Genomic DNA, 22,806 nt, shown 5'->3' on the forward strand with positions numbered 1-22,806 from the left:
ATGCTTTTTCTGCATCTATTGCATTGATCGTCTGGTTCTTATCCTTTCTTTTATTAATGTGATGTATCACATTGATTGATTTATGCATATTGAACCACCCTTGTAACACAGGAATAGATCCCACTTGATGGTGGTGAATGATTTTTAAAATGTATTGTTGGATTTGATTTGCTAGTATTATGTTGAGGGTTTTTGCATCTATGTTCATCAGAGATATTGGCCTTTATAATTATCTTTTTCTGTAGTGTCTTTATCTGGTTGTGGTATCAAGGTAATGCTGGCCTCATAGAATAGATTTGGAGATTTTCATTCCTTATCTATTTTTTGGAATAGTTTGAGAAGAATAGATATTAACTCTTCTTTACATGTTTGGTGGCATTCATCTGTGAAGCCATCTGGTCCTGGACTTTAGTTTTGGGGGATTTTTGATTACTGATTCAATTTCTTTGCTGGTTATTGGTCTGTTCAAGTTTTCTGTTTCTTCCTGTTTCAGTTTTGATAGTTATTTGTTTCTATGAATTTATCCACTTTTTTAGGTTGTGGGCATATAGTTTACATAAAACTCTCTTATAATAATTTGTATTTCTGTGGTGTTGGTTGTTATTTCTCCTTTCTCATTTATTTATTTGGCCCCTTTCTCTTTTCTTCTTGGTAAGTTTGGCTAGGGTTTTATCAGTTTTATTGATTTTTTTCAAAGAACCAGCTCCTGGTTCCATTAATCTATTGTCTTTTTAGTTTCTGTATCATTTATTTCTACACTGATCTTTATTATTGCTTTCCTTCTGCTGGCTTTAGGCTTTGTTTGTAGTTCTTTTCCTAGCTGCTTTAGGTGTAAGGTTAGGTTGTTTATTTGAAATGTTTCTTGCTTCCTGAGGTAGGCCTGTATTGCTATATACTTCTCTCTTAGGACCACTTTTACTGCATCCCAAAGGTTTGGGACCATTCTGTTTTCATTTTTATTTGTTTTCATATACTTTTTCATTTCTTCTTTTATTCCCTGGTTGACCCATTCATTGTTTGGTACCATGTTTTTTAACCTACATGTATTTGATCTTTCCAGATTTTTTTCTTGTAGTTGACTTCTAGTTTCATCTTGTTGTGGTCAGAAAAGGTGCATGATCTGACTTCAGTCTTCTTGTATTTGTGGAGACCTGTTTTGTGACCTAATATGTGATCTATTCTGGAGAATGTTCCATGTACACCTGAAATGTATTCTGCTGTTTTAGGATGGAATATTCTGAATATATCTGTTAAATCCACCTGCTCCTGTATGTCATTCAAAGCCATTTTTTCCTTGTTGTTTTTCTGTTTAGATCATCTGTCCATTGATGTAAGTGGGGTGTTAAAGTCCGTTACTATTATAATTGATTAAGTCCTTTATCTTTGTTATTAATTACCTTAAGTATTTTGGTGCTCCAGCGTTAGGTGCATAACTATTTACAATCGTTATATCTTCTTGTTGGATTATCCCCTTTATGATTATATAGTGTTCTTCCTTGTCTCTTGTTACAGTCTTTGCCTTACAGTCTAGCTTGTCCTTGTAGTGTCCAAGTATTGTTACTCTGGCTTTCTTTTGACATCCATTTACATGATAAATGTTTCTTCCTTCCCTCACTTTCAATCTGCAGGTGTCTTCAGGTCTAAAATGAGTCTCCGTAGGCAGGATATAGATAGGTGTTGTTTTTTTATCCATTCTGACACTCTGTCTTTGATTGTTTAGTCCTTTACATTCAAGGTGATTATTGATAAGTATGTATTTATTGCCATTTTATTACTTGTCTTGTGGTTGTTTCTGGAGATTTTCTCTGATCCTTTCTTGCCCTTCTCTCTTTCATCATTTGCTGATATATTGATAGTGATATATTTGGATTTCTTTCTTTTTGTTCTTTGCATGTGTGTTAGTGGTTTTTGATATATGATTACCTTTACGTTTGTAAATAACCTCTTCTGCGTATAGCAGTCTATATTAAATTGATGGTAATTTAAGTTTGAACCCATTCTTTTCTCCTCTCCTCCCCACATTTTAGGTATATGTTGTTATATTTTATATCCTTTTTGTGAGTTCTTTGAGTGGTTTTTTACAAAAATATTCATTTTTACTGATTTTGTGTTTCTTGCCTTTATATTGTCACTTTGGGTTTTTCCTTTCCACTCAGAGTCCCCTTAAATATTTCTTGCAGGGCTATTTTAGTGATCATGAATTCCTTTCATTTTTATTTGTCTAGCATATTCTTTATCTCTCCTTCTATGCTGAATTATAGCCTTGCTGGATAGAGTATTCTTGGCTTCAGATTTTTCCCATTCAGCACTTTGAATACATCATACCATTTCCTTCTGGCTTGCTAAATTTCTGTTGAGAAATCTTCTGCTAGCCTTGTGGATTTTCCCTTGTAGGTTAAATTAGACTTCTTTTCTCTTGCTGCTTTTATGATTTTTTCTTTGTTACTAAATTTTGCAAATTTAATTACACTATGTCTTGGTGTGGGCCTACTTTTGTTGATTTCGATGGGGGTTCTCTGTGCCTCCTAGATCTGGATGTCTGTTTCCTTCCCCAGGTTAGGGAAATTTTCAGCTATTATTTCTCCAAATAAATGTTCTGCCCCATTTTCTCTCTCTTCTTGTTCTGGGACTCCTATAATACAAATGTTATTACATTTGATGGAGTCACTGAGTTCCATAACTCTTTTCTTGTTCTGCATAATTCTTCTTTCTCTCTTTTGTTCAGCTTCACTGCTTTCCATTATTTTGTCTTCTAGGTCATTAGTTTGTTCCTCTGCTTCTTCCAAACTGATACTCATTGCATCAAGCATGTTTCTAATCTCATTTATTGCACTCTTCATCTCTGATTGATCCTTTTTTTTAAACTCGTCTCTGTGATAAGAGTTACTGATGTAACTCACTGATGTCTTCCATTCTTTTCTCAAGTCCAGTGACTATCCTTATGATCATTGCTTTAAATTCTCCACCAGGCATGTTACTTATATATGTTTTGCTTAGATCTCTGGCCAGGACTTTATTTGTTCTTTCATTTGGGATAAATGTCTATGTCTTGTCATTTTGTCTAAATCTCTGCCTGCTTCTCGGTGTTAGAAAAACCAGTTATATCTCCTGTTCCTGAAAGTAATGGCCTTATGAAAAAGAAGTCATGTAGCGCCCAGGGCCTCATACTTCAGGGAGTTTCTCCAGTGTGTGTTGCATGTGCTCTGCTATTGTGTTCTGGCTGCTCTGTCCTTCAGGCCAGTCATCTGCAGAGGCTCCTCTTGTCTTATGTGGGCAGTGTTGGGTTCTTCACCTGAATGTGGTGAGTTTTAAATAGGTATGCTCTGGTCTGCTTGTGAAATAAGACCTGTCACCACCTCCTCCATAACTGAGGCTCTGCAGAACTCTGGTTGGGAAATGTGGTATGGACAGGGATTTGTGCTGGTCTTGGGGAGGGGCCCACTGTGCTGGGACCAAGGCAAGAGTGACTGAGAAAGGCAGTTCCACCCAGAGTGCAGAGTGGGGGGGCTTAGTATAAACAAGTTAGGCAGCCAGTGTCAGTGCTGCAGTGCTTCCCGCAGGTGATGCTGTATTTACGCTGAGGGGTAGGGACAGGAAATGGTGCTGGCCAGCTTTCGCTGTGAGGTGTCTCCTTGGACACTGCCTTTCAGGGATCTCTTCTAAGAAGAGTGTATAATCTCCCCACTGTGTGCCCCAAGCACTCTTTAGATTGCTGTTTCCATGCTGTATGTTCCCAGGTTGTTTGCCTGCCTTCTGTCCAAGAGCAGTACAGTGCCCTTTGGGCTGTATCCCAGCCAATCCTGCTGTCCTTTAAAACTAGGCTTTGAGCCCCACTGGTTGCAAGAACTCACAAAATTCAGCCCTTGTCATTTTCCAAGCTAGTAACTATGGGGAAACATTCTCCTTGTGCATTCCCCTGTGTGCTTCTCTCTCTTGCCCTTCTCCACAGCCATGGTTTCTTCCCCTCCACAGCAGTCAGGATTTGCTCTTCCCCTAAACCATGTCTCTGCACTTCCTACCCTCAATGTGGCTTCTTCTCTCCCTTTAGTTGTGGAGTTTTCTCTGTCACCATTCAGGTCAATTTCTGCAGTATTTAGGATAGTTACCTTGTTATATTTTTGGGCCAAGGGTAGTCTGGGATTCTCCTACTTCACTGCATCTTCCTCCTTTCCAATATTGGTGAAACTTGAAGTCATTTTGCCATGTGAAATAAGCCAGACACAAAAGAACAAATGTAGTACAATTCTACTTATATAGGGCACCTAGAATTGTCAAATTAGAGGCAGAATGCAGAATGGTGGTTGCCAGGGGAACCAGGGAGGGGGAAAGGGTGTTATTTAATGGGTATAGAATTTCGGTCTGGAAAGATGAAAAGTTCTGAAAATAGATAGTGATGATAGTAGTGCAACAATGCAAAGGAACTAAATGTCACAAAACTTCACATGTAAACACTATTAAAATTATATATTTTATGTTATTTATATTTTACCATAAAAAGAAAGGAGAGAATAGAGGTAGACAGAAAAATTAGGTAGGAAGATTGTAAAGGAATGCTGGGGTAAGGAAAGTAAAACATTTTCAAGCATAACTTTTTCTTCAAATTTTGCCTTTGTTTATTCAGGGTTTACAGGGACCCCCTGGGAGTGCAGGAGACAGAGGACTTGAAGGAGAACCAGTAAGCTTCTATTTTCCTAACTGTGTTTTTCTCATAATATACATTTACCTTTCTGTTATTGCCCTCTTGTGCTATGGCTGGTACATTTCTGAAAGCAGCATTTATCAGATACCTAATTATACAGAAAATATTTTGCTGTGAATATAGTTTTTAGTACCTTCCTGGTACTAAATATAGTATATAGTCAGATTTGGTCCTGTTTTTCTGGAACTGTTAAAATTTCACATATTTCTATTTTCAACAAAGATAGCTCTGTTTTATTGACTCGCAGAAATTTTCTTTGTGAATGGCTTGCTGTTCTTATAATGACTATATTATACTGCCACAGACACACAAAATCATATTTTTGAGGCCAACTCTGTAATAAAATACCATACAAAGAAGCCAGACTCTACATCCGATGGACCTAAGTGTACAAACATGACAGAAATACTGGCATATCAATAATGCAAAAACTTACATCACGATTTTATAAATGTGATTCAATTATAAAATTTCTCATGGAAAATGATTGTGAAAAGGAAAGATTTTTGTCACACCTACTTTCTCACAACTTATTCTTTCTTGCCTATGAAGTCATTCTTCTGTTTAATGGTATCAGATGTAATATGCTGTGACATGCTTGTAAGATTTATAATACAATATAATCTTTCAAACTCTACTGGATTGATCTTATCTATCAGTTGACCTAAAGGTTTACAGGTGGCCTTTGTATAATTCATTTACCTAGTAGCAAGTGGAAAATGTAACAAAGAGCTATTCTACCAAATTGTATTCTTTTCCTCCTTTACATATTTAATCTATGGTATAAACTCTTCAATCAATAAACAAAGATTTGACTGTATATATAATTCTTTCCAAATGAAGAATTTTAGATATGGTGTTGACTTTATCAAACTAAATGCCTCTTGTTTCTCCTCTGTTTTATAACTCTTGCCATCCTAAACCTAATATTTATTTGACCAAAAATAATGCAACTCTCTTTAGCATTATTTACCTAAATATCTCTTTGAAAAAGTTTGTAGCTCTTTGAAGTGAGAGACCATTTCTCTCATCTTTGTGATCCTTCCTGGTATAATGCGTGGCTTATTAGATCTACTTAGTGTATGTTTGTTAAACTGAATTGACAAAAGGTCATATACCCAAAAACATAATAATTTAGCCAGTAATATTGGATGAAGTGAAATACAGTAGAAACTAATTTAATCTTAGTAAGGAACACATTTAAGTAAAGTATGTCAAAAGAGCTATGGCAACAGCAGAGACAATATCTTAGGCTTTATATAAGAAAAGATTTGTTACTGTAGGCATAAACAACTAAATAGTTTAACAGCACCTAAAAATTGACATTCAGGTCACTGGGTCAGTGGGGCTGGTAAATAAAATACAAATCAATTTATAATGGGTATGATGGGCTTTGTTTCATATATTTGAGCTGCCTGGTTAAATTATAGAAAAGAAAAGAAGTAAATTGGTAAAATAAAGGACACAGAAGAGATGTTGAAACATATTTATATTTTGAGAATAATAAAACAGAGAGGACTACATCTTTTCTATAGTCAGCATCTATCAGAGTTGTCTCTTTTTCCCAGACAAGTTTCAAAACTAGTTTGCTCATTGCAGTGCAAATACTGGGATTTGGATAGTTGGCCATTCATGTATACAATCAACAAATATTTAAGTACCTGCACTTGGAATGTACTGTTAAGTATGGAGGTTTCAGTCTAATGATAGAAATATACACTAACTAAATTATTACAAAGATACATGGATAATTACAAACTGAGATAAATGCTGTGAAATATAGGAATTGCCTTCTAAAAGAATGTATAGCAGAGAAACTATCCTTAGGAAAGTCTTCCAGAGGAGGAGCATTTGAGCTAGGATCTGAAGGATGAATAGTAGTTGCTTAGGCAAAGATGGGGAGAGGTTATTTTAGAGAGAAGTCATGAGCTGAGAGGAAGCTCTACATATTTATTTGAAGATCTAAAAGAAGGCTAGCATGGCAATGGCACAGGGAGTCAGGTGGGAAGTAAGCGTAAGACGAAGATGGAAAAGGAAGCAGGGGACAAAACATGTAGCTTTGCGGGCCTTATTCCCAAGGATTTGTATTTTTATCATAAGAACAAAGGGATGTCATTGAAGAGATAGGGCTAGTTTTACGATCATATTATTGTTTTGTAAAGATCATTCAAACAAAATGGAAGGGACTAAGAGTGGACAAGCACTGCTTTCTGTTGTAAACCAAATAAGGGATGGTAGAATGCTTTTGATTAGCGGAGAAAAGAAGTGGATAGATATAAAAGATTCAAAAGGAGATATGAAATCAACAGGAGATAGATTGTCCATAATTAAAGTGATTCCTAAATTTCTGGCTGACCCAAATAAATATTTTTGATATCCTTAAACATTGAAAACTGCCTTTAAAAAGGAATATGAGGGGAATGCTGTTGTTTCTAAAAAAAAAAAAAAAAATCAATTCTTGGTAAGTTTGCTTTACAATATGCCCTTCAATTTAAAAGCTATTATTTTCTAGGTACACTTCCTTATTTGAGTACCAGAAGTCACTTCCACTTACCTTAAAAGATAATTAACAGGATTCTCAGATTAATTAAAAGTATGTGATAAAACCTGACATTGAATTACTTATGAAGATATTTAAAAAATGGCAACAGTTCTAGAAGCAAAAGATAAAAATCAGTGTCTCAGTAGAATTTTGACAGTACTAAAACCAGACAAAAATAGCACCAACAGAAAAAGTTAAAGATGAATTTCAGCCAAATACCAAACACAAGTAAAATTCAACTATATATATAAAGAATTAAGTGAATGAAATAAAAGACAAATGAAGTGAAAGAATTACAGAAAGGCAAAAATTACTTAATACTAAGAAATCTATCATATAACATATTACAGATATAATCTAAAAATGCTAAAAACAAGTACTCAGTAAAATTCAACTATTTTTGATTTGTTAAAAATTGTCATAAAATGGTTTCTGCTCTGAATTGTAAGGGGCTTGGAAGCTGTCATCCCCTTTCTTACAACAAGGAAAAAGCTGAGCAAACTGAAAATCAGCAACTCTATTTAGATCATTGAGGTCAAAGGACAAACTTTTGCCTAAAAACTGGAGAGACAAGACAGGAGGATAAAGAGAACCAGAGCTTACCAGAAGCTGAAGACCATAACTGGATGGTAGGAGCACTTTATAATTATATTTGTCAATATAAAATTAACAAATTGCTTAAGACACAATTTAGACTATCGTAAGTGTTAAGAAACTAAGAGGGGACCCTGTCTGAGGCAAGGTCCCACATGTCCCTGAGTTTTACCACTGGGAGACCCGCTAGGTTCTCACTATAAAGTCCAGAGACATATCTGTTTTTTCTTCTAACAGTGAGATGGGAAAAGTAACCATTTTGAAATATACTCAGCAGGCTCTGTTCTCCTTAACAAAGCTTGCCCTCAAGGGAAATTGTTTTATCTGAGCCTAACTGATTTGAGTTTTTGCCAAAACCTACTGAACTTGGGAGAAGAGCAGTTCTCCAACCCTAGATGCTTCTAGCCTTAGACATGGGGAAAAGAAAAGACCCCAGCTCAGGCTCATTGAAAGACTGAAACCTAATCATAAAACTATAGAGTGCTTCTCCCCTCTTATAACTTACCATCACATGAATAGGGCTCCTGTATAATAGTGGAGGATTATAGCTAAAAGAACTGCAGACCCAAATCCTATTTAAAGCATCTCTAGGAAAGCCTAAAGACAACAGACGAGACAAAAACAATGACACTAGGAGGAAATTTAGCTTCTGACACCACAGTGCAGCAAACAGTAAACATGGCCTAATTCCTAACCAGATAACTTAAAACTTTACACGGAAGGCCAGTTTACCTCAGGTCCTTCTACCTTATACACCGTGTTTGACTTTCAACAAAAAAAAATCACAGGGCATGCTAAAAGAGGAAAAACAGTTTGAAGAGACAAGCATCAGGAACAGACTCAGATATAGCAGAGATTTTGAAATTTTCAGACTGGGAATTTAAAGGTAAGTAGAAATAGACTTTCTCAGACAAGCAAAAACTGACGGAATTTGTCACTAGTAGACCCGCCTTGTAAGAAATGTTAAATGAAATTCTTCAGAGAGAAGGAAAGTGATATAGATGAGAATCTAGCATAGAAGAAAGGAAGAAAGAACTTTAGAAGGAAAATATAAAAGTAAAATCAAATCTTTTTTTCTTAATTACTAGAATAGGTAGTTTGTACAAAATAATAATCACAACAGTGTATTTAATCTCATACCTTAAGGATAAGTGTAGTGGTATAGTGTTTTTTGTGAAAATAGACTTGGATTAATTGTAAATATACATTGCAAACTCTAGAGAAACCACTAAAAATCTTCTTTTTTTTTTTTAAAGATTTTATTTATTTATTTGATGGAGAGAGAGACAGCCAGCAAGAGAGGGAACACAGGCAGGGGGAGTGGGAGAGGAAGAAGCAGGCTCCCAGCGGAGGAGCCTGATGTGGGGCTCGATCCCGGAACGCTGGGATCACGCCCTGAGCCTAAGGCAGATGCTTAACGACTGAGCCACCCAGGCGCCCTTAAAAATCTTCTAAAAGAAGTATAATTGTTATTATAAAATAAGAGAGTAAATGGAATCAATTAAAATTCACAGTTAAAAAAGAGTGGAAGACAAAGAAAGAAAAAAAACAAATAACATGAGTAACAAATAGAAAACAGTAACAAAGATAGGTATGAACTCAAATATGTGGAAAACCCCAAACAATTGACCAATAAAAATCCACACCTGGAACTAATAAGCAATTATAACAACGTGGCGGGATATCAGGATACAAGATTAATATATAAAAGTCAGATGCTTTCCTATATGCCAGCAATAAGCAATTGGAATTTGAAATTTAAAACACAACACCATTTACATTAGCATCAAAAGTAGAAAGGAAATAGGTATAAATCTAACAAAACGTACACAGAATATATGTGAGGAAAACTACAAAACTCATTAAATAAAAGAAGTTCTAAATAAACAGAAAGATATTTCATATTCGCGGATAGGAAGAGTAAATATTGTTAGGATATCACAACTATAGATTCAATGCAATTCCAGTCAAAATACTAGCAAGTTACTTTGTGGATATTGATAAAGATCTTCTAAAGTTCACATGGAAAGGCAAAGGATCCAGAAGAGCCAACATAATATTGAAAAAGGACAAAGTCAGAGGACTGACACTACCCAACTTAAAGACTTAGTATAACACTACAGTATTCAAGACAGCGTAGTAGGAATAAACAGATAATTTGAACAGAATGGTGAGCCCAGGAATAGAAGTCCACAAATACAGTCAACTGATCTTTGACAAAGTTGCCAAGGCAACACTTTCAACAAATAGTGCAGGAACAACTAGGTATCCACATAAAAACAAAACCAAAACCAAAAAAAAAGAAGGACCTAAATAAAGACCCTATACCTTTCAAAAAATTAACTCAGAATGGATTATAGACCTAAATTTAAAATGTATAACTGAATCTTCTTTAAGATAACATAAGAGGAAAATCTCACTGACCTTGGATCTGGCAATGGCTTTTTTACATACAACATCGAAAGCATGATTCATGAATGGAAAAATTGATAAGTTGAATTTCATTAAAATTAAAAACTTCTGCTCTGTGAACGAGGTGTTAAGAGAATGAAAGACTTGGGGCGCCTGGGTGGCACAGCGGTTAAGCATTGTGGGATCGAGCCCCACATCAGGCTCTTCCACTATGAGCCTGCTTCTTCCTCTCCCACTCCCCCTGCTTGTGTTCCCTCTCTCGCTGGCTGTCTCTATCTCTGTCGAATAGGTGAATAAAATCTTTAAAAAAAAAAAAAAAAAGAATGAAAGACTTGCGACAGCCTGGGAGAAAACATTTGCACAACGCATATCTGATAAGGGACTTGTATGCAAAACATAGAAAGAACTCTTAAAAGTTAACAATAAGAAAACAAAAAATCCATTTAAAAAGTGGGCAACAGATCTGAACAGACAATACACCAAAGACTACAGATAGAAAAGAAGCATAAGAAAATATGCTTATCATCATATGTCATTAGAGAGAATTGCAAATTAAAACAACAATAACATACCATTACGCACCTGTATGAATGGGTAAAATCTAAAACACTGACAATACCAAAGGTTAGCAAAGATGTAAAATAACGGGCGTTCTCATCCGTTGCTGGTGGTAATACAGAATGAGAATGGTACTGCAACTTTGGAACACCCTTTGGCAGTTTTTTACAAAGCTAAACATATTCTTACCATTATGATCCAGCGATCATGCTCCTTGGTATTTACCAAAATGAGTGGAAAACTTAATGCCTACACAAGAACTGGCACATGATTGCTTATAGCAGCTTTATTCATAGTTGTCCAAAGTAGAAGCAACTGATATGTCCTCAAAAGATAAATGAATAAACAAACTGTGGTGCATCCATACAATGAAATATTATTCGTCAATAAAAAAAAAAGAGCTATTAAGCCACAAAAAGACAGAAGAACCTTTAAATGCATCCTGATAAATGAAAGAAGTCAGTCTGAAAAGTCTAAATACCGTATGATTCCAACGATATGACATTCTGGAAAAGGCAACACTATTGAGACAGTAAAAAAGAGCAGTGGTTGCCAGGTGTCGGGGGTAGAGGACCAGGGATGAAGAGGTGGAAAGCAGGAGGATTTGGGAGCAGTGAAACTATTTTATATGGTACTCTAACGATGGATACGTGACATTATGCATTTTTCAAAACTCATACAACTGTACAACTCTGTGTCTGTGTTCACACAGAGTGAACCCTAATGTAAACTATGGACTTTAAGTAGTAATAGTGTATAATATCGATTAATCAATTATAACAAATGCACCACACTAATGCAAGATGTTAATAACAGAGAAAACTGGGCAAAGGTGATATAAGGGAACTCTGTACATTCTGTTCAATTTTGCTGTAAATAAAAAACTTTTCTAAGAAATAAAATTTATTAATTGAAACAAAATATTCTAGTAACGTCAAACATAGTTCTGTATTAAGGTAAAGTAGGTTATCATATATCCGCACCCAACCTACTAGGAAATAAGGAAACACCAGAAGCATAGAAATCACAATATAACGTTGCCAACTGTCACTATCTTATCTAACATTATTCGAAAAGTTTTAGCTAAGTGTAGTGGTTCCTTATCATATGAGGAAAGAAAAGCATTATTTAGAGAAAATTTAAATAAACCCCCCAAAACTTATAACACCCAAAGAGTTAATTCTGTATTTTTCAATTTCTGAGATACAGTAATATACACAAGACATAAAATAGACATTTTAAAAAATCAGTTTTTCTGATATGCATATAATATACAAGTAATAAAATATAATGGAAAAATATTCCATTCTAGATAGAAACAAAACATAATAATTAAGGATAAACTTAATGGGAATTGGATGGGACACATACAAACTTCAAAAATTCATTAAGAGACCTAGAAACAGACTTAAGTAGAAAGTCAAATAATTGTCTAACTAGAAGACTAATTATTTTTTAAACTAATGTATTTATTAGAGTTAACACAGTCCCATTCAAAAATCCCACTACCCATGTAAATCAGGTGTGGGATTTAATTATTGAAAGATGACATAAAAATAAGCAGACAAAATAGCTTAATATTTTTAACCTGCCATAAAAGGAAGACTAGGGCTGATAGAATTTAAAAGAAATAATACAGAATAATTCCATGGAAGTAGATGTTTTAACCTTAAATGTGATGGAAAAAATCTTCAAACACTAACAGATATAACTATATACAAATTTTAAATTTTTAAATTTCTCCCATCCCAATTTTTTTTATGCTCAAAGATTTAAGGAAATACAGCAAATGTTAAGTGGTTTAAGTGGTTATTTTGGGTCATTTTTACTTTATGAGTTTCCAGGTATTCTACGGTGATCATATTTAGGGGGAAAGGGTTATCTTTAACAATATATATTAAAAAATTAAATAACAAACTACATACTAGGCAGATGTTAACAGTAAAATAGGATGCCTATAAGTTCATGTCCACAACACATAAAAAACTCATACAAATCTTTTAAATTGGGGTGCGTGGGTGGTGCAGTCATTAAGCGTCTGCCTTCGGCTCAGGGCGTGATCCCAACGGTCTGGGATCGAGCCCCACATCAGGCTCCTCGGCTGGGAGCCTGCTTCTTCCTCTCCCGTTTCCCCTGCTTGTGTTCCCTCTCTCGCTGGCTGTCTCTATCTCTGTCGAATAAATAAATAAAATCTTTAAAAAAAAAAATCTTTTAGATGACTCCCAAAATACATAGGCAAACGACATGATCAAGAACACATGGCAAATAGCTGATAATCAAATTACAAAAACAATATTCAACTTTGCCAATAGTCAGATATGTACACATTTTAAGATAAGAGATTGTCCATCAAATTAATGAAGAATTTAAAAAATAATATTCTTTGTTGGCTTGGATTCAATGAATAGACTTTACTTTTATATATTGCTTGCAGAATGTTAGTTATTGCAACCTCTCAGGAAATTTCCTTGACTTTGTGACGAAATAATGGTACATTTCAAACTCTGTTCTAAGGGAGAAAATGCAGAATACACACAGACTTCTGCACAGACATGTTTCTCTCAGTGTGTTTATAATAATGTGGAAACACATCCTGAGGAGAATTCACAATTTTCAAATATTATATATAATGTTTAATAAGCTATAACTGAAGCCATAACATAGCCTTCTATTCACACACACACACACACACACACACACACAAAACATATGAATCAACTATAAAGTTGTAATTTTGTTTATACAAAAAGTTGATAAATGTATTATTATGTGTTCTATTACATATTATATATTATAAATTTCATATTTAGATGCATATGTTAATCAAAATACAGAGTAAACTTTGATTCTCAGATCTTAAATTTTATTTTAATATAGGGACCACGAGGATTGCAAGGTGACGCTGGACCTCCTGGAGAAATGGGTGCTGAGGTAACTTTTTGTGTGGCTCTTTTTTGTTATTTCATTAATACCCGGTACTTTTTGTAAGACTCCTCAACGTAAAGTTGATGCATTAGGTATATATTTAAAGAATAATTCTGTAGTGTTGTGTTTCATATTCAGAAAATAGAGCCTCAAATTCCATTAAAAGTAGGAGTGACTGTTTTATGCATCTAATTTTATACACATAAAGTTCTCTTTTTTTAAGTTTTTATTTAAATTCCAGTTAGTTGATATAGTGGCTCAGGCATGCTTACGTACAACACCCAGTGCTCATCAGAACAAATGCACTCCTGAATCCCCATCGCCTATTTAACCCATTCCCCCACCCAACTCCCCTCTGGTAACCATCAGTTTGTTTTCTATAGTTAAAGCTCGGTTTCTTGGTTTTCCTCTCTCTCTTTTTTTTTTCCTGTGAACATTTGTTTTGTTTCTTAAATTGCACATATGAGTGAAATCATATGGTATTTTTCTTTCTCTGACTTATTTCACTTAGCATAATACTCTCCAGCTCCATCCACATTGTTGCAAATGGCAAGATTTCATTCTTTTGGCTGGCTGAGTAATATTCCATTGTATATATACACCACATCTGCTTTACCCATTCATCAGTTGATGGACATTTGGGCTCTTTTCATAATTTGACTGTTGTTGACAATGTTTACATTGGAGTGCATGTAGCCCTTTGAATTAGTATTTTTGTATTCTTTGGGTAAATACCTAGCAGTGCAATTGCTGCATGGTAGGGTAGTTCTATTTTTAACTTTTTGAGGAAACTCCATACTGCTTTCCAGAGTGACTGTACCAGTTTGTATTCCCAGCAACAGTCTAAGAGAGTTCTTCTTTCTCTGTATCCTCACCAACATCTGTTGTTTCTTGTGTTATTAATTTTGTCATTCTGACTGGTGTGAGGTGATATGTCATTGTAATTTTGATTTGCGTTTCCCTGATAAGTGATGTTGAGCATCTTTTCATGTGTCTGTGGGCTATCTGTACGTCTTCCTTGGAAAGATGTCTGTTCATGTCTTCTGCCCATTTTTTAACTGGATTATTTGTTGAGTTTTGCAAGTTCTTTATATATTTTGGATACTAACCCTTTATCAGATATGTCATTTGCAAATATCTTCTCCCATCCCTTAGGTTGCCTTTTGGTTTTGTTGATTGTTCTCTTTCCTGTGCAGAAGGTTTTTATTTTGATGAAGCCCCAATAGTTTATTTTTGCTTTTGTTTCCCTTGCTGTGGTAGACATATTTGCATAGTTGCTACAGCCTATGTCAAGGAGGTTACTGCCTGTACACATAAAGTTCTCTTAACAGCCCATTTAAATGACAGAACAAAAAGTGAATAACACTTACCCTTCACTCATTAGAGTTAACTTGATAATGCTTCACTCTAAGATGTTCTAAGATTCTCTAAGATTCTCCTTTATAGAAGAATATTAAGAAGTGACCTCTGGGGTATCTGGGTGGCTCAGCTGGTTAAGCAGCCAACTCTTGATTTTGGCTGAGGTCATGATCTTGGGATCATGGGTCCTGGGATCGAACTCTGCATCAGGCTCTATGCTCAGCGGGAGTCCGCTTGAGGATTACCTCTCTCCTCCTCCCTCCACTCCCACACTCTCTCTCTCAAATAAATAAACAAATCCTTAAAAAAAACGAAATGACCCCTGTTTAGGATATATTTTGGAATAATATACTATGCTCATTATAATTATAAAATCCAATTACTTCATTTCTGTTGTTTGTTAACTTTAACTCTAAATAAATTAGACATAAATTCTTTCCTCTTTTGTCTTTTGTGAAACTGCTCTCTTTTGATTCTGCTCTTTACCTTCTCATTAGCCTTTCTCAATCTTGATGTGAAGCTGTCCTTCTTTCTCAGCCTAGCAATCATATTATCACGCCTTTAGGTATCAGTATTATTCCTAGAGCTCCCATCTTGATGGCTCTAACTCATGCCGGTCTCTTCAGCTGCAGTTACTGATTCCCTGTTGTCTTTTTACATATGCACCTAAGTAGCCCACATACATCTTAAATTCAAAATATCTAAACCAAACCCATCACTTTCCCACTGTTCTTTCTCCTTTTATTTCCATCTCATTGAATGGTACTCCTTATGCCCAACAACCCCAAACTGAGTCTTCCTAGACTCCTCTTCCTACTTTATTTTCTCCAGTCAGCCATCATTTCCCTCTGAATGAGCCCCCACAGTACCTCAATTTTATCCTTTCCTTTTCATCCCTATTTCTAGTCCTCTGCTCTTATTGCATGTCTCCAGCAACTTCCATCATTCCTTCCATCATTCCTCTCCTTGGAATTTTTCAGTGGCTCTCGTGACCTTCAATAAAATGCCAACTTTTTAACATGATAAATGATGTTCTATATGATCTGATTTATGCAGACCTGTTTAGCCATATACCAATAAAGCTCTTCTCCTCCCTCATGTACTCCAGGTTTGTTGGCCTATTTTTAATTCCATGATTATGCCATGCTTTCTTGCTGGGCACTTTGTATCCACTGGTAATACAAGGATGGCTGATATATGGTCCCTGACTCCTTTAGGAGTTTGTAATCTATTCCAGAATATAGCCATATAAAACATTATTACATTGCCATGTATTAGACCCAGTGATGGAGATATTCAGAGGTCAGTATAGGAACATGGCAATGAGCATTTGACTCCGGGGAAAAGAAGACTTGTGGGGAATGTGGGGTGGTGATGAGATGAGTTTTAAGGAGTGAGTAGGAGTTAGCCATATGAAAAGAGTAAATAAGGATAAGGAAATTCCAGGAAAAGGTATAGTATGAGCAAGAATATACAAACATGAGGCAATATGGATTCTTTGATGTTTAAAGTCAAAGCAAGGTGTGGTAATAGATGAAATTATAGAAAAATCATTAGGTTATGAAAAGTTCTGTGTACTCTGTTAAGCTTAAATTTTTTTATTTTATGGGCTATATTAAGTCATTGTAAGATATAAGCAGGGCAGTAATAAAGTCAGATTTATATTTTTGGACAATAAGATAATTCTAGCAGCTGCATAGAGGATATATTTGAGAGGACAGAATACCTACTAAAGGACTGTTGCATTCAACCAGGCAAGAAATGGTGGACTTCTGAACTAAAGTAGGAAGGATAGAAAGGGAGAAAAGTGGATGGATTTGAGAAATGTTTTTTATATAAATTCTGCAGAACCTTCATATTTGTAGAATATGGGAAGTAAAGGGGAAAGAGAAGTAAAAAATTATTCCCAGATACTAGGCTGTGCAACAGGATGGATGGCAATACCTTTCATGAGACCAAAGAGGAATATTAGGGAGATGGGGGGTCATCATCTGTTAATCTGCCCAAGGTAAATGGTTAAGAAGTAGGACAGCCTGACTTTGAATCCACATCTGGTTCAAAAGCTGATGCTGATACCCTATACTATGCCACATCCTCTGATCCTAAAGCAAACTGAGAAAAGTCATACCTAATAACTAGAAGGTTTTTTCTATTAACAGAGTAGGAGACAAAAATTCTGTTGTGATAAGGAGTAGGGGTTGAGTAGGTCAGTCGAGGAAAATTTGCTGGTTTAGAATAGTGGTCGAAGGTAATGGGAGAGGGAAATGACTATAGGCAAGTGAAAGAGCAGATATACTTTACTAGAAGTCAAGCTTTTAGTAGGAGACTATGAATTTGCATTATATTGATGATGACAATAGCCCACAATTATGAAGCACTTTTTATGTGCCTAGCAGAATTTATGTGCTTTGCTGTGTTAATGGATTCTCAGAACACTCTATGAGATAGATGCTGCTATTATTTTCATTTTACAGATGAGGAAACAAAAGCATGAAATGGTTAAGTAACTTGCTCAAGAGCAGTAACTAGTAGTATTGGGACAGCCTACATGTCAACTCAGGCAGTCTCTCTCCACAACCCATTCTCTTCACCACTATGCTTCTCAACATGTCATGATGCCACTTGGCACAAGTGTGTAATTTTTTCCAGCAGTTTTCAACTGGAAATGGAAATGGAGATGATTGAAGGTGCTAATCCAAGACTGGTATAAGAAAAGAAACAACACAGTGTTCAGAAGATCAACTATTAGAGTTAAAGAAAGGAATAACAGAAGCCAAGAGGAACTGACAGGTTGGGAGAAATTAGGAACCACAGGAGATCTGTGACATCAAAGCAATTTTAATATGGAAGAAATTCTAAGAGAGTTGGAATTCTAAAGATAGAATATTAATCTTAAAGTAGGATATTAAATTCTGTCATTTCTGAGGCAGAGCAGAAACCCAGGCAATCTCACTTCATAGTTTTTCCTAAGTACTGTCCTGTACTGCCTCTTGTAACAGTGAAGAAGTCACAAAGCTAACCCACATAAGTACATGCACACAGTGAAAGAGAAGAAAAGAGGAAGGGGGAATGAGGAAGGAAGAGGGGAGAGGTACCCTCAGTGTGCTCAAAAACAAGATAAATATCTCTGAAACAAAGAAACAATACAACAGCAGTTGTAGGAGCTCCAGGCCTAGAGAGAGCCAGAGGTTGCAAGAAGTTTTATGTTTTCAAGGTAAAAGGAGCCACATTCTCCCCAACTGGACCCACCCATGAAAGGAAAGTGGAAAAGCTGCCATATAATCTTTTATAATGTGATTAAATTCATATCATCTTTGTGTGATATTTTTTATGAAATGAATAAAGAAAACTGAAATTTTTTAAGGAAGTGTGCTCCAGAGGGCTCAACAGCAATAGATGGGAAGAGTGAAAAGTGAAAAAACACTGAGAATAGTAAGAATATGAAGGTGGGAAATTAGAAGAGGAAATGGGAAGTGGTTTGTCTTTGACCAAGGAATAAAGGATGACAGGAAGAATAGAAGAAATAGGTCTTAAAAGTTCTGACTTCAGATGATGTTGCTTTGGCATTTGAACTGTTAAAGGGTGCCAGAATTATGCCATCAAGTTTATAAAGTGTAAGCAAAAATATTTTCCTGGACATACATCTTACCCTTGGGCTAGAAATTACTATGATCTTCTTATGAGGTTGTTATTGCCTTTGCAATTGGTGAAGAAATGTATACAGATGATGTGTCAAATCATTCTCTTCTAGGGACCTTCAGGTATTGAGGGAGAATCTGGTCTGCAAGGCGAACCAGGTGCAAAGGTAACCTTCCTAAATAGTAAAAGGGTCTCTGAACTTTTACCACTGAATCCCCTGTTTGCCACATTTTGGCAAGTACCCACCATCTCGAAAGCAAGTGAAGGAGAGCAAATAAAAATGGGAAGTGTTTTCATATGAGTCAGAAAAAAATTTTATATATATATATGATATATATATAATACGCACTTATATATGTATGTATATACTGACTGTGTGTGTGTGTGTGTGTGTGTGTGTGTGTGTGTAAGAGAAAGTGAGGAAATACAAATGATAAAGCATGGGGCAATATATTATCAATAAATTAATCAGGAAAAGAAAAAAATGGGAAGTGTTTTGAAAGTCATATCTTTATGATACACCTTCCATAATTATTAGATATACTATTTTAGTAGAAAAAAGTTTTAATCTTTCCCTGTGTTTCTTCAGGGAAATGTTGGACCTGCAGGCAATGTTGGAGTTGCTGGAGAACCAGGGTTACGGGTAAATGTCTACTGGGAACCATCTCAACGCACTGGCCTGAGTAGTTCAGAGACTCAAAATTTAGCATAAGTAAAGCTTCAAAAAATGCATAATAAACCTTTCTGGTACATAATAGAAAATGTCTTTATTTCTTAGTTTTAAAAGCTGCATACCAGACCCTGTTCACATTGTCATTTAGTAGTATTTGGAGTTCTAACCTCATACATCCTTTTGTCAGTATAAAGTGTACTCTGTAGAATGCTTTACACATATGCAGAGTAACTGTGATTGTCACTCATGGTCGCATTAAGAAGAAATTCACAAAAAACAGTAATCAACTCTCAGGTTATTTCCTGACCTAACAAGGCAAACAAATGATTACAACCTAATTTATGTTTGAAAAAACAACAACAAAAATCTAAAGTCACAAAAAGTTAACAGGATTCAAGGAAATAATTGTAAATAAGTATAATTAGATAGCTTACAGAAGTTATTCTAATATAGACAGCCTGTAATTTGGGCTGACGTAAGCTTTTTCCCAAGATAACAGTGCCCAAGATAATCTCAAGAGACATTTGCATACTAAAAGGCATTCTGCACCTATCTTATATTTGAATTCACAATACCGATTCTTTAAATCATCTTCAGAGCTATTCCAAGCAAATTATATCAAGCTTATTATACTGCCAAATAGTCCTTATAAATAAAGTAGAAGTAGGAATAAATGTACACAAACCTGGTACTTCCTATAGATACCAGGAAAAAAATAAGGTGCGCAATTTAGCAAAATAATAAATCTTACTGTTTTCGCTACAAAATAGGGTGAACCAGGAGCTCCTGGAGAGGAAGGTCTCCAAGGAAAAGATGGATTAAAGGTAAATTATACTTTTCTCATTATGTATAAGTAGATATTTTTTGTGAAATCTTTAAAATATTACATAATTACATGATTACTTTTATGTTCCAAACAAAAATCTGCTTATTGTGTGTGCTTATTTTACTGCTTTCCCTTTCTTAAAAATTTTTACTGGGTTACAGGGGAACCCAGGAGGAAGGGGTCTTCCTGGAGAGGATGGAGAAAAAGGAGAGACAGGTTTACCAGGGGCTTCAGGGCCCTTGGGTAGACCAGGTCTAATGGGCCCTCCGGTGAGTACTGCTGGGTTCATTTTTGAGTACTCCGTGAACTCAGTCCTCTATACGTACACACACACATACATTCTGATTCTCTTAGATGTCTGTTGGGTAATTGAAGGTGTAAAACTGTGGCTTGAGAGAGGGCCAAACCAGGGACCGATAGCCTACCTAACATCCAAGTACGAAAGATACTTTTTCCATGTGTCACACAAGTCCTTTCTTTTCCTCCCACTTTGAGATATAATTGACAAATAGCATTGTGTAAATATAAGGTGTATAATGTGATGATTTTATACACACACACACACACACACACACACATGCACACAGGTATATATATATCTATAGATATATAGATATATATATACCAAATAGGGTTAGTTAATACATTCATCACTTTACTTAGTTACCTTTTTGTGGTGTGGTGAAAATTTTTAAGATTTACCCTCCTAGCAACTTTCAAATACACAGGACAGTATTGTTAAATATAGTCACCACATTGTACATTATATCTCTTACTTATTTTATAACTGGAAGTTTGTATCCATTCACCATTTCCCCCATCTCTCTGCCACTGGCAGCAACCATCAGTCTACTCTCTGTTCCTACAATTTCAGTTTTTTTAGATAACACACATATGTGAGATCATACAGTACTTTTTTTCCTCTGACATTTCACATAACATAATGACTTCCAGGTCCATCCACGTTGTTGCAAATGTCAGAATTTCCTTCTTTTTGTGGCTGAACAATATTCCATTGTATATATAAACCATATACATACCATTCTTTTTTCAAATATAAGTTGACCACATATGCATGCATTTTTTTCTGGGCTCTCCGTTCTTTTCCATTAGTCTATATGTCTGTTTTAATGCCAGTACCATACTGTTTTGATTTGTATAGTCTTGTATTAATACAGTTTGGAATTAAGAGATGTGATACCTCCAGCTTTATTTTTTCTTAAGATTGTTTTGGTTATTTGGAGTATTTTCTGGTTTCATGTGAATTTTAGGATTTTTTCTATTCCTGTAAAACATGCCCTTGGAATCTTGCTAGGAATTACTTTGAATCGTAGGTGGTTTGGGATAATATGGACATGTTAACAATATTAATTATTCCTACCTATGAACATGAGATAGCTCTCCACTTATGTCTTCTTCAGTTTCTTTCATCAATGTCTTGTAGTTTTCAGTGTATAGATATTTCATCTCTGTGATTATATTTATCCCTAAATATTTTTTGAAGCTATTGTAAATGGGAATGTTTTCTTTATTTCTTTTCAGATAATTCATTGTTAGTGTATAGAACCATGACTGGGCTTTGTGGGTGATTTTGTATCCTGCCGTTTTACTGAAATCATTTATTAATTTTAACAGCTGGTGGTTTTTGTGTGTTGTTTTTTTTTTTTGTAGAGTCTTTAGGGTTTTCTATATATGAAGATAATGCCATCTTCAGAGACAATTTTACTTCTTCCTTTCTACTTTGGTTGCCTTTTATTTCTTTCTCTTGAATAATTGTTCTGGGTAGGATTTCCAGTACTATATTGAATAGAAGTGGTGAGAGTGAGCACCTCGGTCTCCTGTTCCTGATCTTAGAGGGAAAGTTTTCAACTTTTCACTATTAAATATGATATTAGCTGTGGGTTTGTCATATATGGCCTTTATTATGTTGAGGTATGTTCCCTCTATACCTGCTTTACTGAGAAATTTTTATCATGAAAAGTTATTGAAGTTTGTCAAATACTCTTTCTGCATCTATTGAGATGATCATATGGTTGTATCTTTAATTCTGTGAATGGGGTGTATCACGCTGACTGATTTGCAGATGAACCATCCTTGTATCCCAGGAATAAATCCCACTCTAACACAGTGTATGATCCTCTTAATGTGATGTTGAATTTAGTTTGTTAGTATTTCATTGAGATTTTTGCATCCATTTCATCGGGGCTTTGGCCTGTAGTTTTCTTAAAATATCCTTATCTGGCTTTTGTATCAGGGGTAATGCTGACCTGAGCTTGGGTGTATTTCGCCTCTTCAAAATTTTGGATGAGTTTGAGAAATATTGCCATTAATTCTTCTTTAAGTGTTTTGTGGAAATCATCAGCAAATGCTAGGTTTTTCTTTGTTGAGAGGTTTTTCATTACTTATTCAATCTCCTTATTCATTATTGGTCTGTTCAGATGTTCTATTTCTGCATGATTCAGTCTTGGTAAATAGTATGCTTTTAGGAATAGATAAATTCTAAGTTGTCCAATTTGTTGACAAATAATTGTATATTAGAAGTCTTTTTATGGGTGATGGGTATTAAGGAGGGTACATAT

At 35.3% G+C, this 22,806-nt stretch overlaps 1 protein-coding gene across 1 annotated transcript in view; it reads left to right on the top strand.

Annotated features, from left to right (window-relative positions):
* COL24A1 (collagen type XXIV alpha 1 chain) overlaps positions 1-22,806 on the top strand; it is a 341,448-nt gene that overhangs the window by 202,997 nt on the left and 115,645 nt on the right. The window contains exons 31-36 of the mRNA XM_008690817.1: positions 4,622-4,675; positions 13,683-13,736; positions 18,841-18,894; positions 19,318-19,371; positions 20,172-20,225; positions 20,389-20,496. Coding sequence (XP_008689039.1) covers positions 4,622-4,675; positions 13,683-13,736; positions 18,841-18,894; positions 19,318-19,371; positions 20,172-20,225; positions 20,389-20,496 — 378 coding nt within the window. The remainder of the gene's footprint in view (positions 1-4,621; positions 4,676-13,682; positions 13,737-18,840; positions 18,895-19,317; positions 19,372-20,171; positions 20,226-20,388; positions 20,497-22,806) is intronic.

Source organism: Ursus maritimus, unplaced genomic scaffold, assembly GCF_017311325.1.
Source record: "Ursus maritimus isolate PB19 unplaced genomic scaffold, ASM1731132v1 scaffold_12, whole genome shotgun sequence".
In the NCBI taxonomy this organism is placed as follows: domain Eukaryota; kingdom Metazoa; phylum Chordata; class Mammalia; order Carnivora; family Ursidae; genus Ursus; species Ursus maritimus.